Here is a 26,997-nt window from a genome sequence, read left to right on the forward strand (position 1 = left end):
ATAAAGAAACTATTTTTTGTCTGTGGATGCACTTTCTGATTTGTTCTCTACAAAGCCATCGGATTACTCATCGCATTGAGTAAGAAAGTAAAAACTGAGATCTATTGACCACCTGTTTCAGACTGATAACGATTCCCTGAACTGAACTTTATGTAGAACATAAAATAAAATACAGGGCGCTCATGAAATATCATGTTTTTTTCTTACAATATAAGAAAATGCACATAGTTATTCCTCGCTGGCGTATTTGTACACTGAGCAATTCAACTGTTACGACTAATCAGAAGTATATTCTATATTTTTCTGTGGCGTTATTATTTCACAAACGCACAGAGACTGCAACAGCCCTTATCGCTTGTGTAGATTTCCCAGAAGTGCTTATTAAGCCAAGGTTCCCTATGACGCTGTTCGCTGTGTAACTTCTGAAACACGGTTACCCCATGCGATACACAACACCGAGGAGACGGGGTCCGCTGGGATCGACTGAGTCAAGTCACCTGCCTCGCGTTTGATCTGCGTGAATTGCCTGCAGCGTCCCGGGACTTGCAGGGATCGTGGGGCAGGCTGTAGCGACACTTTGTTTCAGAACCGTAACTCTTCTGGCTTTAACTTCTTTGGCGTTTTAACGTCCTGACCTACTGTGCAGTAGGTGTTGGATTAGGTCGGTTGCAAACGTGGATCTGTCGGCTGGCGCTGCTTGTATCGGAGCACAATCACACGCCACAGAGGACGCCAGGGAAGTACACAGGAAGAGAGGTACCTCTGGGCGATTTGCGTGTTATAATTGCCTCCTGTGTTTACATCACTGCAGCTTGCTTTAAGGGGTTTCGCGTTTCCCCTGGCAGAATGTAATGATTATTTGTAATGATGACTTTTTTTTTTAAAAAAAGAGGCACTTTCCTTTAGAATGAACTTTTAAAAGTTCATTCTGTGTAATTAACACCCTGCCCGTGCTAAAGGAAACCAGAGCGGTGTTTGTATTTAACGCCACAGTTGTCCAAAATACAGCAAGGCTGGATATCAAGTACAGTAGTATGTATGAGTAGACAGGGGGAGGGGTGGGGGTGTTGGTACTTAAGGCTTGCTCTCTCTTTCGCCCCGTAAAGGATGGTGGTTTTGAAGCGCTTGTGGCGAGAGCTGTAGGTTTTACACGCGTTCTGAAAAAATGGTACCAGCTCATCACCATCCTCTGTTAAATCTGTCGGGACAGAAGGAACGTTGCAGTGAAAAGGGTCAATCGTCTCGGTCGTTAGTCGGCAGCAATAAGTGGGATATTTTCCAGTCCGCTAAACTGGGGTGAGTGCATAATTGAGAAGTCATGTTTGGAGACCTCCTACCTGTTTGTACACAGTTTTTAGTGTTCGGTGGTCTGCGCTACATATAGTTAAGTGAATATAATTATATTTCATTGGAAAAGTATCGTTTTACCACTTTATGTCTGTACTTCAGAAAGCAGAGAATTCCCGTGTGTGATCCTTATTCCGTGTGAATAAAGGGGAAAAGGTGGTTAATCATTTGGAAGATTCACATACCAGACAAAAATGCCCAAAATAGCGTATATACTGTACCAGATATGTGCAAGACTTAAAAAACTGCTAACTAAATTTGAACTGTATGAACTTGAATGTTGACTATTGAATAAACGTCCGTGTGTTAATAAAGCTTTACAACCCGGAGTAAGAGGAATACTAGTGAATTCGTCAGGATATTACGCATGCAGGTGTAATTCTGAGTTCATGCCGAAATGAGCACATTTGTAATGAACGGCAGAGCCTAGGTCTTATTTCCCCCGTTTTCTTTTCATAGACGATTGGAAGAGTGTAAAAGAATAATCGACGCAGAGGGACCGGAGGTCTTGAGCCGTTTTGATGCCAAAGGGTACACTCCTGCCCACTGGGCTGCCCTGAATGGGTTTTCTGACCTCATCCTGTGTTTCATTGAGTGCAAGGGCGCAGTTAATCTTTTCAGCCAAGCGGATTTGGCACTGAGACCAATTCACTGGGCAGCGGTGAACGGGCACATTGCAGTTGTCGATCTCTTGCTCCGGGCCGGAGTCCCGGTTGACTCGCCAGACCAAAGAGGATGCACTCCTTTGATTCTGGCAGCGCAGTTTGGGCACTCGGCCTTGTGCTGTTATCTCATGGGGAAAGGAGCCCGCCTGGACGCTTGTGACTGTGAAGGGGACAGTGCTGTGCACTGGGCTGCATTTAAAGGTAGGGATGTCACCTGCACTCCTATGATGTAAATTGTCACAGTCCTCGATTCACAAGTTAGACGTGGTGTGATTCAAAAACTGGATGTTGTTAATTGGCCACACCTTTTCTATTAGCTCACTGTTCCCTGCTTTTGCGTATTGGTGTTTTTTTTTTTTGCTTTATTTTTTCAACTTTTCAAAAAAAAAAACTTTCAAGACGCTTTCTGTGTTCTCTGTCGCAGTTTTTAATCCGGAGCAGTCTAGGAAGATGTGAGCCACGGACTTGTGCAAGATGTTAAGAATAAAAATAATAGCCAGTGATGATTGTTGTATAATTACTGAGTTGTCTTCAAAACTGTATCACAGCCACTAGGGGTAAACTATGCATGAGTACCCAATATGGAGTGTCATATTAGGTTTGATTGGTAAATCCCATGGATTAGCTAACTGACTCATAGTCAGGTGCTCCTTGTCATTGACATCATTTTCTGCTTTCAGCACATTTATAATACTTCATGAACACCACTGCAAAATATGGATATATCATCTTAACTTTAGCTTTAAGTACTAAAACAACAATTTCTGCAGAAGATCACTTTGCAGTATCACTTTTCTGCATAAAGAACAAAAAACAAGTGAAAACTGTAGAAAAAAAAAGTTATTCTTCTGCTCTTGGCATGCTTGTTATTCTTAATCTCCCTGTTGCGTCTAATTAAACTGTAAAATTATCATATTTTCTTGAAATTCCTGCAGCCTAAGGTTGGTTTATTGGTTTTAAACTCACACCTGTCTCTCGACCCATTAAGTGTGTCTCAATATTCAAAGCTAATTCTGCATTGAGAGCTGTCCAGACTAGGTCCCAACACAGAGCCCTGAGAAACGCCGGGCAGGCACTTGGTAATAGCGTCTGAAAGGATAAACTGGAGTTTTACTTCAATACACAGAGCTACGTGGCATTTCCAAGCCATGCAGACATGGCAGTCTGTGTTTACACATTGTCTGTCTGCTCTAACTGCAAGCTATTTAAATCTAACTCTTCCAGGATCATTTTGATGGTGGCTTGTTTCTGTGCCCCCAAGTTTTAAGAACGGGCATTATTCTGAGCTATGAGACTGCATGTGACCCTTGTATTACGACTATAATTAGAACTTCATTTTATCATTTGAGAAATTGTGCTAATGTACATTTGTGCCAGATAAGAAGGATTTGGAGATGCTGGGTTATGCCTTCATGGGTTCACGACTTGACGCCTACTGTAACTCTATTTGTAGATGAGCCAGACTGCAAGGCCTGCAGGCTCCTGCTTGTTCACATTGTTGCTGCTTGGCTGCTGACGGGCACCGGCTTTTCTCATCAAGTCACTGCAGTGCTGGGGTTTTGCATTGGTTACCTGTGCGTTTTCAAGTAGATTTAATGGAGTCAATTAAAATACATACAGTCCTTCATAGGTCAGGACCCATCTACCTTCAAGAGCTCCTTACCGCCTAGGTCCCAGACGGCTCACCGAGAAGAGAATGTGGGTTTACTGACTGTGCCCTGGCAGTGTTTAAAGTAATTTCTTTAAGTCTTTCAGCTGCTATAGCCTCTCTTTATGGAGTACCTTCCCAATTCACATCAGAAATGATCTAATAGCTATATAACCTCATTATTCTAAATATTATCTAGGACACTAGATTGTTTTAAAAGCAAATTGAAGGAATTCCCTTTTAGATGTGGATTAAACTTAATTAAAATTAAAAATTATTCTTGCACTGCCTTGCCTTTACTCTTGTTAAAGCACTGTGGGATGCCTATGTATGAAAAGGGCTACAATACCTAAGAATAGATTTGCTTTCTTTTTTTGGCTGTAAAGCAATAGATATTTATTTAAACAACGGATTATAAGAGTCTGGAGCTCTTCAGCCACAATTTTTAAGCTCAGCCTGAAATCACTTGATGTCAGCATAAGATTTTTAAGCTATTAGAGACCAAAAGACCAAATTGCCTCCTCTAGTTTGTAATATTCCCAGGTCCCAGATGGCTCATCGAGAAGAGAATGTGGGTTTACTGACTGTGCCCTGGCAGTGTTTAAAGTGATTTGGGCACAAGTCTTTCATCTGCTATGCCCTCCATTTCACATCAGAAACTAGTAACTACAGCATGAAACCTAACAGTTTTAACTTTTATCTAGGATATTAGATTGTTTTAAAGGCAGATTGAAGATTTATGTTTTAGATCTGTTTTTCTAATTCAATATAACTGGATTTGTTCATGCTTTTATTTTTATAAGGTGCTCTAGGATGCCTAGTCATGAAGAGTGCCGTGTAAGAAAAAACATTTTGATAAAATATCTAAGACTTTTGCACAGCAATATGTTTTACAAGTTTTTTTGTTTTTTTTTTTACCTTGTACACATCTTGCACAAGTAATGGATGTATCTTCATTGCTGACTGAAACATCTGTTAGCTTTGACCTGTTTTTATTTAATATATTGTCTTAAATCATTCTACATTATCATAACTTGTAAACATAAATTTAAATTTAAGAACCCCCTGCTGAAGCCAGGGCTTTATTAATAACCCCCAATCTGGAGGTTGTACTCCACGAAACCTGTAAAAAGAAGCAATATATGCAGTGTTTTACACTAAATGCAGACAGACAGATAATTGGTAGTAAGTGAACAAGTCTGCATTAACAATTCCATGAAAGTCTTCATAAAAGAAAGATGTTATTTACTTATTTCAGAAGTGTATGTTAGCATATCTGTATGTCCTTGAAAATACTTCAAATACTATTATCTTGAAAACAAATGCGCTGTCTTAGTCCGTAATCGAAAACGAAAGACTTTAGTGTGGGCATAGAACAGTAAAACTGTGAGTAATCATTTTTTAATTTAATGTATTATGTTAGTTTTTAGGGCTAATTCTTTAGTTATTTCTCTAATTGAGTTTTTGTCTTCCATAATCAGGCCATTGTGAACTGACTCGATTGCTAATCTACGCAGGACTCAGCCCTACACAACCAGATCATTTTGGCCAGGTAAGATCACATTCTTTGGGATATTTGTATTGGTTTTTAGGACTGGCGTTTGTGTCTGTTATTTTTTTAAATTCTGAATTTTAGGGTTTTTTATTTTTCATACCCAATAAACATTTCACTGTAGGAAAGATGTTAAATGTGTTGCTGCTCCAGAGATTGGTAGAAGGGAGTGTTGTACTACAAGAATCAGGATTTGCATTGCTGCTTGTTTTTCCCTATGAAATTAATTATTTAACATGTTTGTAAAACACTGCACAGGAAGTAACAAAACCAGAGGCCCAATAAAAAGTGGCTCATGTGAGATTCACTTTACTGTATGAGATATACTTTCCTTTATTTTGATCTACAAAGGAACCACACAGAGTTATGGAAAAATATTAAAACGGACGTTTGTCAAAAGGCTAGAAGGCTATTATTACACTCTTTCAGTTAAGTCAATCAAGACCTGGCCAATTCAGTGGGTATCTAGTTTAATCCTTCTTGTTGCACTGATTTTCACAGACGTTTGCTGTGGATGTTTGAAAAATTCCAGTTTACAATCCTGATACGACATTCTTAACAAAAGCCCTAAATTATACCCTTAGCGCAACTGCTTTTTGACAAGGTGAATTAACTATAGAAAAATACCATGAAAGAAAAAAGCATATTTTAACTGGAGATAGTACACTTCGAATGTGCCGTATCATTCATGCATTTCCACTAGGATGCAAATTCCGTTGTGTAATTTGTTGTGAAGCATTTGATTCTGCAAATTACAGAAGGAGGTTAGGAGTGTTGTAGCATCCTAAGTGGATCACTTCCCTTTGGTCATCAGGTTTAAAGCAAAAACAGTTCCTCCTGACCGTAATGCAGTCAGTTATCATCAGAGCTCCAGTGAATGAAAAGCAAGTACACCCAGTGGGCTCCCATAAGTAAACTGAGATCCGGAAGTGAGTAGGCAACATTATCTGTGAAACTTCAGCGCTAAATAAAGACCAAGCAAAATTTTGTCCTCAGTCTCTCCTTACAGCAGTGTTGGCATTAGATATGCCTGCGTCAGCTGACACCTTGGTCACTGGGCACTTCAAGGACTCATCTGTGCCATGTTTCCATCTGGATAGCTCAATACTGATTTGCATTTCTTGAATTGCATATGCAGAGTCCACAAATTACATGATTCTCCAGGCAGTTTCGGTTATAAAAGCATTCATTGTGTCCACTTGTGCCCTCTGATTCATATTTCACTGTTGATTCTGAATTTGATCTTTGAGTTTAATACTTTTGAAGATTCTGAATATTTGGATCATGTCCAATCATGGTCTTTTCTGTCCAAGCCTTAAAAAATGCAGTTACTGTATTTCAGCTCGTCCACGTAGGGCATTCTTTTAAGCCTGCAACTTTTGTTTGATTATTCTTCTTTGGGCCGAATCCAGAGCACTTGTTTCTAGAATATGGGAGATTTCCATGCAAAAAAATGTGAAATAATTTAGAAAACATTCTTCTGTGCTTAGTATGAAATCCTTCTTTGATTTTCTGTTTCAAGATTTGTTGCTATAGTTGTTAATAAAGTTATTTTTCTGCAATGCTGAAAGAGTCTGGCTGTGTTTATCGGAGTGAATAAAAGCACACGCACCACTGAAATGGAGCACAATGCAATTCTGCTTTCCTGCTGGTTACATTATTGGTTTCATACCACCTGAAGAGAGCATTAGCAATCTGTCATTTAGCAAAATACATGGAAAACGTTCTCATTTCTTTTCCCTATAAAGAGTACCTTCATTTTGTAAACCGAAATATGGTCCCTTAAACATAACTACAGCCAAATTTCCGTCCTAGTTTTAACATCGGGTGCACGTTGTACAAATTCTTGAAATACACTAATTATTTGATAAGACCAACTTTCTGGGAAGCCAAAATGTACAGTCCAGAAATATGCGAATCTGCCAAGGCTCTGTTGTTTTCACAAATCGCAAGGTACACCAGAGAGATGGGCAAATCAAGACTCTCCTGGGAGGTGACAATTTGTTTAGAAATAATATAATGCTTATTGCATGGAAGTCGGATATCTTGAACCGAGTTAACTTGGGGTATGTATGTCTCAACTCGCCCACAGCGATCTTTCTTTTATGGTAAACAGATTTAAGGCCACCTGAAAAAGTGGAATGTTTTGTTCAATTAATGGTTTAGACTCTGTTTTCACATTCCTTGTTACTTGTGCATGCTTTTATTTATTTTCTGGAGCTCAATTATGAATTGTTAATACGTGCAGATAAACTGCCAAGGTGTACTTTCTGAAAGAGAGTAAATCTCAGTGGACATTGATCACCCTTATTGATCACATTGATCACACCTGAAGAAGGCTCCACGGCCGAAACGTTGTGTTCTCTTTCTTCTTTTTTTCAGCATGGAATAAACCTATTACTTGTTCCTTTGCACCCTTAGGTGTGACTACCTTCCAACTGCCAATACAATAAAACATTGGTATTCATGAGGGTTAGGTACCTTGAAGTCTCCAGAAATGGTGAATTTGGTGAAAACGTAATACCTTATGGGGAAAAATTGGGTATGGCTCTGCGGCTCATGAAACAAGCATTTCCATAGTAATGGTCTTGTTTAATAACTGTTAACAGTTTCAGAATTAGGCTTGCTGTTTAAAACTGAAGCTCTTATTTCTAGCTTATTTGACTATCTTTTTGAAGATAAAGACAGGTGCTACTCAGTAGCTTCCTTTATAGTAGTGTGTCAATTTTTGAAAGATATAGTGTCTTGCAAAAGAATGCCACCACCCCCCCCCATCCACAGGTTGTCAACACTGTGTCTAGGTAGTACGATACACCTTCCACTTCTTGATTGTTGACTTCATTGTGGTCACAGTCCTACAATTTGTCGTTTTAATTTGAGGCCAATAATAATAGAATCTCACACTGTTTCAGAATAAATGCACATACCTCTGTAAAGTAACTTTTAAGCCAAGATTCATAAAGATCAAGGCGTTTTCTAAACAATGGAGCGCAAAGTTGCTGAAGTGTAAGAGAAAGGTATATCATTTCACAGATGCTGAATAAAGTAAATGCGCACGTGAACTAATTTAGGTATTTGATGGCAAAAGGTTGACATTTTTTGCAATCAGTATTTTCTGTTAATAGCTTCTCATTTTTCTTTGCAGATTTCCGGTATGTAATGGCTTTCACCAATAAAAGAGTTCAGTTTCAACCTTCAAGTTTTGTTTAAATATATTCACTTTAAAGAAATGCATGTACACCCTTTGTAATTCAACAAAATGTGACCTTATTGGAATTAAGTGACTACTTTTGTGAGACACTGCATATTTTATGGCCGGTATGTTGAACATGAAAAATGACAACACAGTGTTTCTACACCCACAGAATACAACACAAGTCCTTCTTTATGGCAGGGGATTTTTGTACTGTTAATATATTTACACCAAATTAGAAATAAACTCTCTGGGAGGCCACATTTGCCCTTTTCTTAGGAGCATTGTTTAATCTAGATGCAGAGCTCGTGTGTCTGTGCATTTTCTTTTTTTGGCTAATTACGATGTGAAAGGTGTTCCTGCTAATAGCTTGTGATGTGGCAGAAGGAGCACTCTGCTGACGTGAACACTGCTCTCTTCCACAGACTCCTCTGCATCTGGCTGTTCTCAGTGGGGACTTTCTTACCGTGCAGCTGCTGTGTGAACAGGTCAGTAGAGCCGTCTGTGGGCCTTCATGCCTGCAGCTCCATACCTGCACAGACGGAAAAAATAACCTTGAAGAATTACCAGTTTAAGACCTACTGTATGGACACATTTACCTGTTGCAGTCTTTTTTCCCCCCTCACTCGAACTTGAAAATAATGAAGCTGGATATTTTGAAACTGGGGGGGGTTGCTGACCAATAGACAATATTTTGCTGATTGGGATGGGGGATAGGGAGGTGGGAATGATTTTGTTGTTCATTAAAACGACACTGATGCGTTTTTTTAAAACTGCGTGAATGCCACTCGTAAGGGAAGAGTAAAAGTACAGCTACAGTAGACACTTGCCTTGCAGCTGAACTTAACGGTTTGTTTAAGATCGTTCTCAAACCAAATCCGATCTATTCATCTACCTGTATGAAGCAGCTGTTTCGTGTTTAGCTGGTAAACCTTCTACGTCCTGCATCCACCACAACTGACCACTGAATCCCACTGGATTCCATTATTGGATTTTTCTAATTAATGATTGATCACATTGATATAGCACTTTACATGTAGAGACCCGGTTCTTCCAGCACCAGACTCCTCCATTAGAGCAGTGCTTTGATATTTTTAATGACCTACTAGTCAGGATCTTGGTTTAACATCTTATCCAAAGGACAGCGCCTTATGCCTCACAGTGCCTCCCGATCACCACACTGGGGGGTTGTGTCCTTTTGGAAATGCTGGTCCAGAGGAAGAATTGGCGTCTAATATTCCTCCAGCTCCTCTTGCACCAGGAACCACCTTTTGCATTGAAGGACTTTCATCCAGGTACAGAGCAGGTGTAGCTTCTCTTGAATTCTGAGATCTGGCTTGAGGCTACAAAGCTGCTGTTTTGAACAGTTGGATTCATAATTAATTATATCCATCCAGTGCAATTCCGGAGATTTTTACTTTATTCTGGGCATTCATCTTCAACATCAGTTTCCAATAAATAAAAAAAATAGAAAATGAAAAGGAGAAAAATCTCTTCGTCTTGGATAGAGTTGGTGAAGATTGTTTTTGAATACATACGATTTGAAGGATTTTTTATTTCCTGACCGATCAAATCTCTTTCAATGCCAGGCCAGCTAAAACAACTTCCTTTTTTTAAAAAAAAAAGTTCTAGAGTATTCAGCAATCTGTATTTGAACAATTTGGCACACGTTTGTACTTCAGTTTTTATTGAGGTTTCTCTGTTCCTATGGAGAGTCAAGCTTTTTTTCAGATGTCTGACTTAATTGCTGTAACTTGAGTTGATGCAGGAAGCAGAAGAGCAGATTGTGTGCGCGTGCTACAGATCGTTCTCTCCACACTATGTGCTAATTAGTTTAGACCTCTGTGGAGATTCTCACCAGTGATGCGGCTGGACAACCTGTTTACCTCCTCTTGCATTCCGACATTGTATGGCTGTTTTTAGAATAATGCGGAAGGGTATTTATCCGTGGAGCCATGTGAACCAAAAAAAAGAGATACAAGTCCTTTTTTGTGCCATTTTCTTCATAGCAGTTTAAAACTTCTTTGTGTTTTATAAATATTTTTGGGGAGGAAGTTTTTTCATTTGAAGGACAAAGGCGCATTTTATTCAAATGCACATCTAATGGAGTAATCGGTTACTTTATCACATTTCTTTTAATTATTGCACTGAGAAGATGAATGTAATTTCAGTTGCATAAGATTATATTGATAAGTACTTGTGAAGAATATGAACTTAAAAACACATTTGTTGGGGATGTAATTTGTTCTTTTAGTCAAAGTCAACATATCGAGAATATAGACAGAGTTTGTAGATGTGTAATAAAAAATGTGTATGAAAACCTCTAAAGGACTCAGAAATTATGTTAGGAAAATCTATACAGAATACAGGTCAGACACAATAAATTATGATTCTTCTATGTTAAGGCATGCACAAGACTAAACCCTTCAAATGAAATTAATGAATACTAACGTTTTTATGGATTGCTTTTAATAAATAATGAGGGATGTAATGTATATGTAAGTTTTTTTGAAGTTGCAGATGTATCTGTTTTTTTCCCCTTGTGAGATATCACATCATCTTTATGCATAACTGTTTTATGTTACAGGATGGCGTAGAATTGGAAACCCAAGATAAAAATGGCTATTCCCCACTGAAGCTGTCCAGGGTTCGAAAACATTATGAATTGTCAGAGTATTTAGAAAACCTTAGAAAGCAATCGAGGCGCCTTGTCCCAAAGTTTGACTGGAGGTAGGTTTTCTTAAACACTTTTTAGAGTTTCTAACCTTAAGATTCTTTCTATTGAAATATGACATGGACAGTTTGATATCCAAATTCAAAGAGAAAAACTGTATAGTCTGTCAACACACAAGGTCTGAAGGATATTTCCTTGGGAGAAACTTTGCCTGGTGTATAAAGCATTTTGACATTTTGAATTGTCATACAATGGGGTCATGATAAAGATAACCTTGCATTTTACCTGTGCTCTGAAGGCTACCAGTGTTCAGCAGTTCAGCAGTGCAGTATGTCTGTGGTTCTTGAATTATACAAACTGGATTGTGATCATCTGTAAGGTAATTCATCGGTTTGTGCTTATAAGGTATAAAATCTGAATCATTAATAGATTGGTTGAGGCTATCTAAGAGGATATGAATAATCTGACTGCCGACCTTTGTGATTTGCACTTGTCTCTCTCCATTCTGAAGCTTATACTGTGACCTTTTCAATAATCCTGTAGATAATAAAACATTCACCCAAATGCTTCCTTAAGACAGGTTAGATGCCAAAATGTCATTTACCCGAGTTCAAAAGTGTTATTTTGGTAGCCCGTTGGAAAATTTCCCGAAAGTTGACAACCTGTCGCAGAGCTGAAATGGCATTGCTGAATGTTGTGAAACACACACCCATCTCCTCCAATTCGCTTTCTGTCTTTCCAATGTTACAGTTGTTCTTGTCATGTTTACTTTGTTATGCTGGAAACTAAATTTGCTTTCCCACGCAGCTTTGAAGAGCCTTTGCAGAGTCTGTATTGCAATTGAAAATATGGACGTTGATAAGAGGTAGCCATTGTTTCATCTGTTGGGTTGCTAGTGGTTAATAGATTACAGGATCTCATGGTACAGTAACAAAGGTATTGGATTCCAAAATGTGGCTTAGTAGCTTGTTCCATACTCTCGCAACTCTTTGTGTAAAGGTTCTCCATTTAAACATGTAAATGAGCCTCCTATTATCTTAAAAGCTTTTACTGGAATAGCTGCAAGTAGCAGAGAGCACTCAGAACATGTAATCCAATTAGCAGGAAATAAGCAAATAGCAGGAAATTGTTGATGCTGCTGTACTTATACTGAAGTGTCCTGGTAGCAGGATCTTTACTTTTTGAATAGTACTAGTGCATTCTGAGGAGTAACACGCTGGCACATTACTGCCTCAAAGAGCTGGGGCCCTGGGTTCAATTCTGGACTGTCGGTGTGGAGGTCTGTGTCGGTATCTGTCAGCTCTGTGATGGCCTGGGTTTATGTGTCCTGTCTTGAACCTGTTTTTTGCTGGGACGGACCCTGGCTCCCCCAGCACCCTGAATTTGGAAAAAACGGTTAGATAATGGATGGAATTATAGTGCTTTCAGAACATAAATATTGTAAGTTGTCCCTCAAAGTGTTACTATATTATGTACAGTAGTTTAGTGTATCTTTCACTATTTTGGAGAAGTGCACAAATTACCCAAGGGTTTTTGAAACTTTTCTTGCTTTAAATTATCCATGGTGCGTTGCTTCACCCCAATTTGGTCTCTGTTATGAAGACCACAGTCACCTTTTACCTTGAATTAAGGGAGGTTATGTTCAAATGCATATAGGTACCTGTAGTTTCTATGCTCTACTTACAGTATAATGCAGATAAATCTGTTATCAGCTACCCTTTTCACATTTTTGCTGATCACAACTTTTGGCACAATACTCCTGCGGGGATCAAAGTTAATTCGAGTGTCCTCTAGTGACAGAAGTCCTGCAGCCATGAACAAAAGGTGTTCTTTAGGGGAACAGATTTCGATGTGTCAATTTAATTATCAGTTCAAATTATGAACTGCACTGCATGTAGCCTTAACAAACTAAGCCAAGTCTTTTATTTTGTTTCACACCAGTTTTAATGTGCAGCATGAAATAAATAAAGAGGGAAAAAAAGGTAACAAAACATTTCAGCTGTGAAGCCTTCACGGCCAAAAACGTTGTTTCTTTTCTTCTCTTTTCAGCATAGAATAAACCTTTAACATGTTCCTTTGCAGCCTACGCTTGCTGACGTAGCTACCTACTTGATATAGGTATTATATGACAATTGTGCTATTACATGAGCACATAAAGTATGTGAGAATTACTAAGTCATAATTATGAGAATTTTCTCGTAATTACAAGATAAGGATGAGGATTTTTTTTCCTTGGTGGCAGCAATACGCTTCTGCAGATGAGAGACTAACTAAGAATAGCACAAATAATCCACAGAATTTTAAAATGAGTTGTAGATATTGTAATTTCGGGTTCTGTGAAGAGAAACTTCTTAAAGACTTAATGAACTGGAAAGTGACAACAAATGTTAAAAGCAATTGAAAATGTACTTTGAGAGACTGCAGACATTTACGAACCATCATCCTTACAATAGTTTGTTTTACCTAGTTGTTAGATTTCTCAGAAGTGGTTGACTACAAAGACAATTCATTACTTTGCAGAGACAGTTAAACCTGAGACTGTTTCTCAGAATTCAACAACGCTTCCACAAACAAGTGCTCTCTTTGGTGGCGATAGTTCAGCCAGTGTATCGCTGTGAAGAAGCTATTTGGTCTCTTGCAACTCTACGATGATTTGTAAAGTGAATAATGAACTCTCAAACACATTTTAGAAATGAGTCTTGAATCAATTCAATTGTTATTGAATTGTAGCTCGGGGCTTTTTGATGTGCGAGTGAGCTATAGCAAATGGGATCTCCCAAGCTTTTGTGAGGTAATTTTAAATAACATGAGTTACAATTTGGAAAGTTTCGTTGTGTGTGGCTTAACAGGAGAAAGCCTTCCTGGGGGCCGTTTTTGTTGCTAACCTTTTCTATGACAGATGGGTGACCTCTGATCTGCCAACGTTTCTCCCTCCATGCAGACTGACTGTCCCAAAAGCAGACACACGTGTTCTGTATTAACCTCTGGAATCTGTCCCCCCCTGCTGGAAATTCCACCTTCGTCTCCTCTGAGAATATGCCATATAAAACAAATAATAATCACCCTGCAAATCTGGTTATATAATGCTTGTCAGAGTTCAGGACATTTTTTTTTTCTCCCTAGAGATTAGTTGGGTCCTTTTTTCTGAGAAGGACAATGCAGACAAAAACGCACACCGGGAGAGTTTTCATTTTTGTTCAGAGACGCAGTGCTGTAAATAGATTGCCACGTGAGCAGGTTGCCAAAATCGTCCTTGGCAGTGGCTGTTAATGACGGATAAATATAAACGTGCACTCACACTACCTCCGTATCAAGCCCGACGGGTCAACTGGGATGATGTTTAGAAGGAGCCGTGCCATATTGCAAAAGAGGAGATAATCAATGAATTACTTAAAAGATGTGTGTGGGGGGTTTTGACACGCACATGATGACTCAGTTCCTTCAAAAGGCAGTTTTTCAGCACGAATGAACTATTAACACCCCAGTAGGCAAAAAGGATCATTATTGCCTTTCAACTTATTGAAAAGCGGTACATTCTAACAAACCTTCCACCATGTGAGTAAAATTATTGTAGTGTTTTTTTTTTGTAGAACATGCGATGGCTAATAATTTTTCCTTCTATATCCCTCCATTGTGAAATGGCCAATTGTAATTCCTAAAATGGGAAACTATAAATCGCCTCTGCTGATAACACCAATATCCTTGTTCCATTGTTGGGGGAGGGCAAGGATCTTGTACAATGCCTCTGGAAATACAGGAGTAAGGCGGCTCTCTCTAATCGCGATCAACCTGGAAAATCATGGCCACAGTGAACTAAACGACATAGTCCAGATTGGAACTGGACACATCTGTCCCACAGAGATCAATGTGTGCTCCAAACACCTCTCTTTCCTCATTGAACAATTCTGGACCCTGTGGTGATAGCATTAGTAGCTAAAAATGGGTTCCAGAATTGCTTTAGACGCCCACTTGAAACAAAGTAAATCAAAACATGAAATACTAACAATTACTGTACGTGCAGTATAGCTGTGAATACATTCATAACCTGAATGTAAAATCAGCTACGGTAGTTTCAGTATCGTTGAAACAACAATAAGCATTAATTATATGTACCATTAACCAAAAAGGAGATGCTTATGCTAACTTCCTTAGTTGGATTAGAGTGCTTTTTCTGTGATAAGCCTACAAATGTCAGGAACAGAGAGTGAAAGATTGGAGGTGCTATTGAGACACTAGATAACCCAGCAGGGAGGCTACAAAAGATTGTTTTATTCCACTATACATTGTCCTCATAGTGTGGTGTGTTCATTTTCTAGAGGAATATAGTATTATAAGATATTTTTTCTGTCTTCCAGTACTTTGGTATTTGGCCCACCTGAGAAATCAAAAGGTCCAATACTTTTCTTGTACGGCTGTTTGCTTCTATGGGGATACCCTACCTACTTTCTAAAGGTGAGGCCGTGTTTACTGTAGAAGTCGGTTCAAAGCTAAAAATAGTGTGGTACACACAAATGATCATTTGTTACGTTGGCTGTTTAAGCTGGTCTACTAATTTGTAATAGTTGTGAGCTATAGCATGCACAGGCTAAAAAGGGATACCTTAAAAAAAAAAGCACTGGCAGGAAATATCGAAATTCAGATTTTTGACTTGACCCTTTTGGGACATTGAGAATTTGATTTGTTCATATGTTCCAACTAGTACTTCTGCTGGTCATTAAATCTAAAACTTAGATCGAACTCGCTGTCTTTTGAAGCATTGGCTGCATCAGTAATCCAGTTGGGGGAGCCTCTCACGCTGGTGTAAATGTGCGATTCAGGGCTATCAGTTTACATGTATTCCTTTTGCCAAAGCCATTAGTTTGACCCTAATGAGTGAAATTGCCCTCTGTTCCACTGTGCAGATTGTTTCTGTCTCCTTTAACAAGCTGTGGGAGTTTCATATGGCCTTCCTGCTTGGCAATGCCCTGATGTGGTTTCTCTTCCTGAAAGCTTCTCTGATGGATCCGGGTTTTCTTCCCAGAGACAGTAAGGAATACAATCGGGCCATTAGACAGGTAGAGAACCTATCTTCTTCTCCTGGGATGCAGACACTGAGGTACAGAGAGAGAGCTACATGCATGTAGGCACACACGCTCCATTTTAAACGCCAATAATTCCACGTTATGCACATATAACAGTTTATTGGTAACACGGTCACAGTGCATAATTTTAAGTTTTTGATAAGAAACGATGCACACACGCTTATTTGTCACTTACTTTATTTGTGGCTGCGAGCTCAGTTGATGCATGTTTTTCCAATATCAAATACTGTGTGAACAATATCATTTAATTTCCAATAAATTTTTGGAGGCTTTAGTTTAGATGTTTTTAGATGTCTATGTTTAAAAAACGTAAGCTGCTAGCCTCAGACATAACAAAAAATGCATGAAAGAGCAGAGGTAATAACATAAAATGAATGAGAATAATTTTGTACATGTTAAACTGTACATTTTATTGTTTAAAGCTAGTCCTTTCTGGGAAATTCTGTGTAATTCTAATAAACTAAGGTTAGTCAGAACTGAGCAGAAGTGCAGATCTGCTTTTCATCCTTATGAAGTGTCAAGATTCGCTATAAATTGGTTTTGATAAAGACTTTAAGTGCCCTGTTTTATTTTTAAACTATTCTGTGCTTCTTTTTATCTTGTCACGTAGAAAAATAAGTGCAGCTTGACTTAATATTTTATGTAACAAAACAGATTGTATCCTTTTATTCTTTATAATCTGTGCTTTCTGTTAAGGCCAGTGGCTTGACCATGTAAAATATAAAGAATCCCAGTTTATATAAATATTGTAACATGTAATCAGTAATGAATTAGGATCATTCTGTGGGTCATAAACTGTAGGTACTATTGTCTACTGCAAGGTCTCCTAACATGAGTAATTTAAAAATAGAATAATATGACTAATGTAGATAAGAACAAGCCACTGTCTTCCAATAGAAATGGAACATATGATCGCTGTAATGATCAGAATGGTCACTGGACTGGATGATTGTGCTGATTATTACAAAAGCTTCAATACTTAAGTGGGTTTGCTGATAGCAGTTGGACTGACCTTTACTAAAATGTTTTATTAAATATTACTCTACTTTGATGAATGATTATTAAAAAGAAATTGGACTGTTTTTGTTACTGTTACTGAAATTCATGACTGTCAGTTTTTATCTCAATATGTTGATTATCTGAGTATTTTTTTTTCTTCAGCAATGTATTTGTTATTTGTCTGTGTATTTTTTCTGTTTTATAGAGGGTGTAGATCTGTAGTCCTAGCGAACTCTCTGCTGTGGACTTTCTCTCAGTTGCTCTTGGTGTCCTTGCAGGCGGTGCACTTTGAAGAGTGGAAAGGGGGTAGGAACCCCCTAGAGAGACTGTGCCACACCTGTCACATTGTGAAGCCCTTTCGCACGAAGCACTGCCGTGTCACCAACCGCTGCGTGGAGCAGTTCGATCACTACTGCCCTTACATCTATAACGACGTGGGCCGCAGAAACAGGTTCCTTTTCTACCAGGATCATTTGGTTGTTGTTTTTTTTTAGAATAATTGCATGGCAGTTTTTTATCTTTTTGGTCTCCTCTTCAAAGATGTTCCTCTGATCGTTTTTCATGGCTCGCACTTCAGTGAAAAAGTCGGACGCTAAAGCCAGCATTTTATCAAAAATTCCAATCCACCACATCACTTAGAAAAACCGCTTGTCCGATTCGGGGGTCAATGTGGCCCAGACCTGATCCCGGGAAGCATTGGATTCATGGTGGGATACACTCTGGACAGGCACACATAGACAAAAACACAAACTCGCACCGGATGTCAATTTTTTCCCATTTCCAGTTCACCTCCCAGAATATCTTTAGACTTCCTCCGGAAGAGACGAGCACTCAGAGGACACCTGTTCAGACGTGGGGACAATGTGAAAACTCCACACTGATAACACACCCCAGGAATTGAACCCAGGACCCCCGCGCTGTGAGGCAGCAATGCTAACCTCTGCGCCACTGTGATGTCCTGCGATTTAAAATAACGTACATTAAAATTCTGTCACTTGATTTTAAGTTTGCCATTGGCCGGCCTACTTCTTCCTAGCAAAAACCCTCCTGAAAACATTTCTTCCTTCATTCACATGCACTGTACAATATTTTAAAAACAGATCCAGTTTAAGGAATAAGGATACTGTGATGTAAAATCAAAATTTATTGAGGGCATTAATAACACTTAATTCTTAGCCCATTTCCTTCAATTATTGGTGTTAATTCTGAATTTTCTGTGCTGTATAGTCTATACAGAAATATTAAATCTGTTGTGTTCTTTTCTTTTAGGACTTACTTCTTGGGGTTCCTGAGTACCATGAGCATCAATTGTTTCTTGGGAGTTTATATTTGCTGGGACTGGTTCCATGTAATGGGCCGCAGCATTTTTGTAGGAGCTGGCTTCATCTTTATGGCAGCGATAGGGGTCATTTCTGGCTTAATGGCAATCGCTTGTGTAAGTACGCCACACGCAAGTGAATCAGATGTCCCTTTAAGGATATTAAGGTAGTTTCTGAACTGAACTGCCCTCTTGTGGATCCATGTAGTACTGGGTGTTAGATCTTAGATCGCATTTGTTAGCCTTCTCAGAACTACAGTACTGCTCACACCAAGAGTTATAAACAGAGCAGCCAAAATCGGAAGATCTAAAAAAATAGCAAATATATTGTACTGTATGTTACTAATTTGAGAGGCACTTATCTGTGTTCTCCACACAGCACTGAATGTAGTAGTTTTGCTCTTGTACGTCTTAAAATCACATACACTATATTGATCACCATGGTTACTATAGCCTGTTAACTAATGTACAATATTAACAACCATATTATAATATGTGTCATTCTCTTCATCTTATTTGTTAAGGGGATACATTTGTGGTATCAGCTATTTTTAAAGGAACCTCCTATTATATCCTGGTGTAAGCTAGCTGCTTTGTAAAAAATATTGGCTAATTCTAGCTCTTCACAGAAAATCAGGCTTTACTACATTTGCTACATTTTCACAATATTCAGTTTCAGTAAGACATTTTTATCAGTCAGTATTCGGTATTTCCCTGTGACCTTCTGTTAAACTATAAATAAGATTACTTATGTCTGAAACAAAACACATTTTTAAAAAATATTTGAGTTGTAGTACTGTAGATATTAAACATTTTTAGAGATTTTTATAGCATGACCCCATGTCATTTTAGATATTAATAACTTTGTTGTTCACTGAGGCTTAGGGCTATGGTTTTATGTAATCGTCATGCTTTAAATTGCCTGTGAATGTTATGTAAGGCAGCTGATTTAAGCCGCCTGCTAGTCGGGAAATTACTTTAGAATGATATTGCAGATTTGTTTAGTTTACTGTACACTATCTGTGCCTATTATTACATTTCAGGTTAACTACAGAGACCTAATAGAAATTTTGAATGTTAAAGCCATGAAGCCAAGAGAATTTTTAGTTTCATACTAAAGTACTATTTTTATTAAATATCAATATTCCAATTAATACACATGAAATGGTAGCAAATGTTTGATATACCTGTACTGGCACAATAAAACGTTTTGTAATAAATGTAAATGTGTTTAGGGGGTTAACTTTGTGAGTGCAGTATGCCAGATGTTCTGCAAAATAACAAAGTAACAAACATGATCACATGAGTTCATTGGACCAAGAACATCTGTAATCAAACTTTTTGTGGAGGAATTGTAGAAAAAAGCGCTTCATCTGTTTACATTTTACCTTCTACAGAGTATTAAAATTAGATAAATATTGCCCTATATTGGTGTTAAAGCATTTTGGACCTTTGATGGTAACAAATGGAGGACAAAGAGTAATTCATTAAAGGAACAGTTTCATGACAAACGCTTGCTTCATCGGACACCCAGACTGTATTACGTCATCCAGCAATGGATGAAGGCTGTTGTTCATTTTCGGGACTGTAAAACAGTCTAGATTGAGTAAAAAATAAAAAGTACGTTTGAATGAATCATGAGTTCTAGCTGTCAGAGCAAAGGTCGTCTGTTACATGAAAGTTTTACAAGCATAAGTCTCGTCTGACTAGAGTTTAAAACATCTAGAGGTAGTAAAAACACAAAGTTACATTATGATTTTTTTTTTTTTAAATGGGCTTGGAGAAGTTTTCTGGCAAGTCTTACATAAACATAACTAAATTCTTACACAAACAGCATGAGACACCATTGCATTTTAGTGTAAGTGACACTGAAAAGATATCCTACTTTAAGTTTTTGATGCTAAAATGCACTTTAGAGCTAAAGGTAATATACTGTTTACTGCTGCTTAACAGAAGGTAAGATTTTAAGTACTATTTTTTGAATGTCAAATGTTGAAAGTATTATATAGCATGCCATTACTGTTGTATGATACAGGCTATGCAGTATTGTTTATCCTTAAAGAACACTATTCAGAATTCACACCCAAAGAAAGCTCCACAGCCGAAAACGTTGTTTCCTTTCTTTTCAGCATGGAATAAACCTTTACTTCTTCCTTTGCAGCCTACGCATGCTGATGCTGAAAATTGCAGCCTACGCATGCTGATGATGAACATTTTACATACTAAAATTGTTTTAAAGTTTGTTGCACTTGTTAGAGTTATTTTAATTTACCAAAAAATAGAAAATAGTTTTTTTTTTAAAGATTTTGACTGAACTGGGGGGGGGACGATTAAACAGTAGTTAGCATTGCTGGCTCACAGAACTGAGGCCCTGGGTACGATTCCCGACCTCGGGTTCTCTCTGCATTCAGATCGGTTTCCTCTGGGTGCTCTGGTTTCCTCCCACAGTCCAAAGACATGCTGGTAGGTTAATTGGTTTCTGTGAAGCTTGCGTCTGTGTGACCTCTGCGGTGGACTGGCGTCCTGTCCAAGGTGTACCCTGCCTTGTGCCCGCTGCTTGCTGGGATGTGCTCTGGCTACCCCACAATCCTGTCTTGATAAAAGTGGTTAGAGGATGGATTACTTCTCCTTGTTACAGATAACGTCTAGATTTCTCATCTATTACTGAGATTAGCGTGACTGCATATGCTTGTTTTGGGGTTGCAATTCTAAAATTATGTTCATGTTTGGTTTTTTTTCCCCCTCATCTGTCAACAGCTTTACATGGCTGCCGTCAACACGACCACTAACGAGTACTTCAACCATCACAAATACAGCTATCTCAGAGGAGGAGACGGCCGGGCCAGTCTGTTTGACAGAGGGGTCTTGATGAACCTGCTGGAGTTCTTCCATCTCGTCCGACCTCTCCACGATGAAGATCTGAAGACCTTGGATGAATTACGAATCATCTGAGGAAAAACTTAACAATCGTGGAAGATAATCAGAACACAGGAAGAGCTCAAAATGGGGGGAGCCTATTCTTCTCATCCGGTTGGATAACTGGTCATCGCTAGTCAAGCCTCGAAACGATCTTTTACTTCCTGTAAAATATCAGTCTTTGTGCGTCAGGTCTCAGGATGTACAGTAAAATGAAACTGTAGCAGGTATGTAACTTTCTCAGGAATATTCAAACACTCTGCTGCAAGGGAACTCTTTTGGAGAGGGGTGTTCATTGCTCACTTGCTAGGGCTATGCAGACAGGGCACTTGGACACGTGATTGTGACAGCCATCCATCTGGGATGAACTGTCTGGATAAGCGGCTTGTTCCAGATCCCATCATGCTTTGTGTGAAGCAGTGCCCACCTCTCTTCTGTCCTTAAGCGCATCTCTTCTCAGGATTTTAAACCTTTCCATTTCAGCATTCAGGCTGCTGTAAACTGGCAATAAGGACAAAGCACAAGATTTCACAGTCATTGTGAACTGATCGCAACCCTTAAGATGCACAAAAAAACTTTTACAAAAAAGCAAAATGTGGAAGATACAAAATCTGCATTATCTTAATTCAATTATTGATTAATTAAATTATATGCATATGAAGAATGCACATAGCGCACATGCATTCATTGAGATGGTTATTGTAAGTTTAAAATTTTGATGCCGCCTTTCAGTTAAAGTATTTTTGTGACATCTGGATGATTCATCAACAGGGACAAAGTAGTCTGACTCGAATCGAATACAATATGTCAGGCAGCCAGTGAGACATTAAACGCATTTGAAAATACGGATTCCAAAAATGATATTTCAAAAGCTATTGCCTATTTGAAAAGGATTACTATGCATTTAAATATTTTGAAATTCATGGAATATATAGATAATCCGTCCACGGATTTGATTTTTGTGAATTTTAGGAAATTCGAAAAATACTTTGGGTTTCAAAGTTGCCATATTTCTAAAATACTTGAATTTTATGTCTAATATGATTATTGTTGATGAAACATAAATTGTGAAGTTACTCTGGGTTAACAAAAGCCATATATTTTATGAATATCTACAGTACCTTAACTAATAAACTGTGAGCACACATTTAAAATGTTGGATTATGCATTTTTTCTACATTATTGAGGTTTAAACTTCAGTTACATTTAACTCTTTCATGTTTAAAAGACAAACCAAGTGTTTAGTTGGCTAGGACCTCTGTAGAATTGGGGTTTTTTTTAACGTACAAGTTTTAAATGAGAACTGCCTTTAGAATTATTTTAAAATGAACGTTTAAAAAAAGAAGAGCTGTTTTTTGTACAACTCAAAATGAAAGCACAAGATGTTGACATACTGTACAGCAAGGGACATGAATTTACTGTAAGCCAGGATCTCAACTGAATGCAGTGATTTAAAATTCTGTAAATCCTGAAAGAATTAACAAACATTATCCAATTTAAAAGAGGTGACACAGTAAATGGGGATTCAGGTGGGTTGATATAGTGAATACTGCTCTGTTAGGAAGTTCGTCATGTAGCTGTCCCACAGAACAGTCAAGCAGGTACTGTGGGAAGATCAAACAGAGTGACACTTCTGTCTCTTATTTTCTGTACAAGTAGGGATAATTTGGGAATGTGTAATGGTCTGCATGCTATCAAAAAATGGCTTGACAGTTTCTGTCAAGTGCAATAAATAGCTGGGAGGTCCAACTTAAATACTGTTTCTCCACTGAAAAAAACAGTCAGAACCCATTCAGCAAAAGGGCATTTTATATTTTTTGTGAACTGTTATGTATGCTTACTGATATGTATTGATTTCCAATAAAATCTGATTTTTTTTTTTATTGTGAAAACCTCTTGTCCTGGAAACCAAGTTGTAAGAATTATTGCTGCGGTCTCTCTTCACAGTGGTTCCGTTAAGTCTAATAATAACAGTTTTTCAAAAAGGTTCAATACTAGACTTGTACTAGACCGATAATGTGGGAGGGGAAGTTTTGTCTGTCCACGACATTGAAAGGGTAGTTATTAGAAACTCCGACACAACTCCCAGATTGTTGTGCGTGTCAACCTCTTCATTGGCTAAATGGCGAAAATCGCGTTATTCTGCTGAAATACTTTGAAACCTTTTTTCCTCAGAACGGCCTGGTCGTTCTTCACGCCACAAGATGGCACTCTCAATTCAATTATTAAATCGTCTGTGATTTGCAGTGGCCATCATCCATGGTAACTGGTATTTAAATCATCAATAAATGTAAATATATATATCTAGTTTAATACAATCACTAGTGAGCGCTATAAAGGACAAACAATCAGCTGATTGGATATGACCAAGAATATTATGATAAATAAATACTGGGTCGAATTGCGGGCTCTAAGTGGCAGCCTATAAATTACTCACCAACGTGAGAAGTAAAAAATGTGCTATAATAATGACATGCGATGTAACACAATTTAATTTTGCTACGTCCTCACAAGTTGGATAGTTATGAAACTGCACCCGACTACTCGTTTGCCTCACTTGTGTTACTGCTTATAAAGTAATAATAAAATTAAGAATTTTTTTTAAAAACACAATAAGAATGACTGCATAATCTTGTTGTGTCTGAAGCAAATTCACATGAGATAAATTAACGTTATTAATTCCGTATTATTGGTTATCATTAACTAACAAACATAAAATAGGATAAAATTTGCTTTACTTGCAACCACAAGTCTGTTGTGGGTGATACTGTATATCTATGAGCAGACATCTGAGAAAGAAATGAACATTTTTCAAAGTAATAAAGAATGTCTAAAATCGTGACAAAAGTAATATTTCTGGCATTACTGGATTAAACGCTTCTTGAATGTACTGTAGATTTTTATTTACATAAAATCTGTACTGGTTACGCTGTACAGTATATAGTTTTTGAAGGCGTGAATGCGCACTTCTTGTTTATGCATAGGAGAGTTTGAGGGTTTTTTTTTCAATGTGAAATGTTTGTGCATACCACGTTTCGTCTGGTAGTCGCCTTTTAAACGATTAAGTAAAGGCTGCGGATTAACACAATTCAATACAAAACTCAGTTTAGTATTGAGGAAAGGCAGTAATCCCTTTACCGCAGAGCACAGATCTTGCTTGTCCAGAATTGGCGCTCGGTATTTATTCTAACGACTGCGCCCTGGCTCTGTGAAGGACTCTAGTGCCGCTTCCCTTGCCTTCAAAGCAACGGGTGGTAAAGGAGAGCTTTGTACCGTCAGTGACTGGCGTGTGAATTGGGGGGGAAGCTAATTTGAAAGGAGTTTTCATTCAGTTTGAAGGCGAGAAAGTCTGGAATGTACCGCCGACTGCCAGAGCGAGAGATTACATTGTTGTTAACACAATTTAAAACACCGCTTCGAGAGCCACGGTCTTTGAAGGGGCTATTCTTCATAAACTGCAAAAACTGCGATGGGAGGGATTTTGGCGTCGCGGCACAGCCAACGTATAGCTGCTAAACCTTAACGCTCAAAGGCAATGGGTTTGTATCCAACTGGTATTAATTCCAGCATCTGCTCCTCGTGGAAACATGATCCAGGAATAAAGAATGTTTAATGTCGGTATAGATGGAAGAACATCAAGACCCTGTTCAAAGAACCTAGAGGATTTCGATTCTGTGCGCAGCGTGCTTCTCTACAGGTTAGTGTACCTTGGTCTTCTTCTCCAACAACAGTAACTTGGCATTTGGGGAAGTAATGAATTTTTAACCATATACGTTACATTTAACAGATTGTACAGTAGATGTGGGGAGAAAGTGCGCATAGTTTTTGTATTCATGTACTGGTCAATGAATACTTGGGGATTAAGGTCTTGCTTGGTGCAACATATTTTTTTATTGTATTCGCATTCAAAATAACAGTCACGTTACTTGCGTTGTTTACACAAGACATGAAGCCAGTTTGACATAATTCAACATAAAAACAGTATTTCCTTTTTCTGATAATACAGTATTTGACCTAGTTGTAATGGGTGGCAACGATGATCAAGATACGTTTATTTTTAAACGTTTAGCATTTGCAGCTGGAAAGCATCTCCAGAACCTTTTCTGTGCATGACGTGTTTTAAAGGGTAATAATATCGAATTTATTTTAACATTGCCTTCTCTTACTGTAAACCCATAGGGAAACTAAAACATCGCCGTCCGTTACTGTTAGCTTTCTCAAGGAAATACACTGTACTGTGCCTTTTCATCAGGGGGAATTTGCTGCCAAATGGCCGAAGTTTTATTGAGATGTAAAAAGAAACATTTCACTTGTATTTTTCTGTTCACATTGAATGTTCTTAATACAGTAAGAACACCAATGGTAAGCATCCAGTTTAGTCCATAAAAACCCTTCAAAAGACAACCGCAAGTGGTAGCATTAGACGTTAAGCAAGAAATACATCTACTCTCTGTCGAAACTATTAGGCTTTACAGCACTGTGGCCATCCACGCCTCTGGCGTCAGGACAACAGTGAGGTTACCAAGAAAGTAAGTTGCAAACTGTCAACCGTGGTAAGCACACACCTCGTATTCAAGCATAATTAAATAGCTGATATAATAAAAATTTTACCGCATTGACAAAAAATTGAATATTTTGCAGCACTTTAATGTTTTAAGAAAATTAATTTTTAGATAACGATTTTTAAACAATATTTTCTTAATGATGTAAAGCCAAATTTTACTACAAAGTTTACTTCAACTTTCACAATACTTTCTATGTATTCTACCGTACAGACATTATTATTATGTTAATGTTATAAGGTTACTCCCAAACTAAATAAAAGCAACCGATTAAAATAATCTTTTTATGATTTTGAAATATATGTACAGTACAAATAACACAGATTGTTAAATAGGACAGACAGCTAAGTACACACAATTGTATATACTTGTGTGTATACTAAGTGTCACAAACGCATAACTAAGGAAATGGCTTTTCTGCAATTTCTTATTTAATCGCCGACACCTATCCATTCACACCTGTGTAACCTGCCTCTATGCTTGTCAAGGCTTCCTTGTGCCTATGGCAACCCCGCTGCTAGCCAATCAGAAAGGTGGTATTCCTGTCACATGACTCAAACTAACCCGTATGCGGGACAATATGGCGAAGTGTTAGTTGTCAACGTGAGAAAGTAACGTACTGTAGACAGTTTAGAGAAAGATCGGTATGCGTTACTATAACGTGTTAATGCGTATCAGAAGATGAATTCCCAGGTTCGAGATTTCCAGCGATCCTCCGAGTCTCCTTTCACCCCCGGTCCATACAGAGAACAACAACCGGAGGACGACGAAGGCAGCTATGAGAGTGACACTACATCAAGTTACAGCCCCTCCGATTACTCAGAGTGAGATACCGTCACAACGTAGCAAAAATAAATCTGATGAAAATAATTAACTGAATTACGAGCTGAAATCTGAAAATATGCTTAGATGTTTTGTTGTAGTGTAATTGTGAATAATATTTACTACAGAGTTCGGCTGAAGTATTTCTATGCTGCCAACTACTGATAACGTCTTTTATTAGTTTTTGTTTTTACATAAAGTATACCGTGTCATGAGCTTT

The 26,997-nt window shown here is 38.2% G+C and overlaps 2 protein-coding genes across 5 annotated transcripts in view; both read left to right on the top strand.

Annotated features, from left to right (window-relative positions):
* Nucleotides 1–1,050: 1,050 nt before the first annotated feature.
* On the top strand, nucleotides 1,051–23,268 carry LOC102692275 (uncharacterized). 2 transcript variants are annotated; one of them, XM_006630020.3, is made up of 10 exons: nucleotides 1,051–1,296; nucleotides 1,807–2,213; nucleotides 5,142–5,212; nucleotides 8,831–8,893; nucleotides 10,993–11,135; nucleotides 15,435–15,531; nucleotides 15,981–16,133; nucleotides 17,438–17,610; nucleotides 18,429–18,594; nucleotides 21,235–23,268. In XM_006630020.3, exons 1-10 carry the CDS (start codon nucleotides 1,166–1,168, stop codon nucleotides 21,427–21,429), a joined length of 1,599 nt encoding a protein of 532 aa, XP_006630083.2. In that variant the 5' UTR covers nucleotides 1,051–1,165; the 3' UTR covers nucleotides 21,430–23,268. The 2 variants fall into 2 exon arrangements, with proteins under 2 accessions (XP_006630083.2, XP_015200862.2); XM_015345376.2 differs by having other exon boundaries at nucleotides 16,005–16,133.
* Nucleotides 23,269–24,535: 1,267 nt separating this feature from the next.
* intu (inturned planar cell polarity protein) overlaps nucleotides 24,536–26,997 on the top strand; it is a 32,673-nt gene continuing 30,211 nt past the window's right edge. The window contains exon 1 of one of the 3 annotated variants that reach the window (XM_015345964.2): nucleotides 24,536–25,090. In XM_015345964.2, coding sequence (XP_015201450.2) covers nucleotides 24,999–25,090 — 92 coding nt within the window. In that variant the 5' untranslated portion in view covers nucleotides 24,536–24,998. Of the gene's footprint in view, nucleotides 25,091–26,506; nucleotides 26,780–26,997 lie in introns of those variants that run through there. The other 2 variants (XM_015345963.2, XM_006630021.3) reach the window with 2 other exon arrangements.

This window comes from Lepisosteus oculatus, chromosome 1 (assembly GCF_040954835.1).
Source record: "Lepisosteus oculatus isolate fLepOcu1 chromosome 1, fLepOcu1.hap2, whole genome shotgun sequence".
In the NCBI taxonomy this organism is placed as follows: Eukaryota; Metazoa; Chordata; class Actinopteri; order Semionotiformes; family Lepisosteidae; genus Lepisosteus; species Lepisosteus oculatus.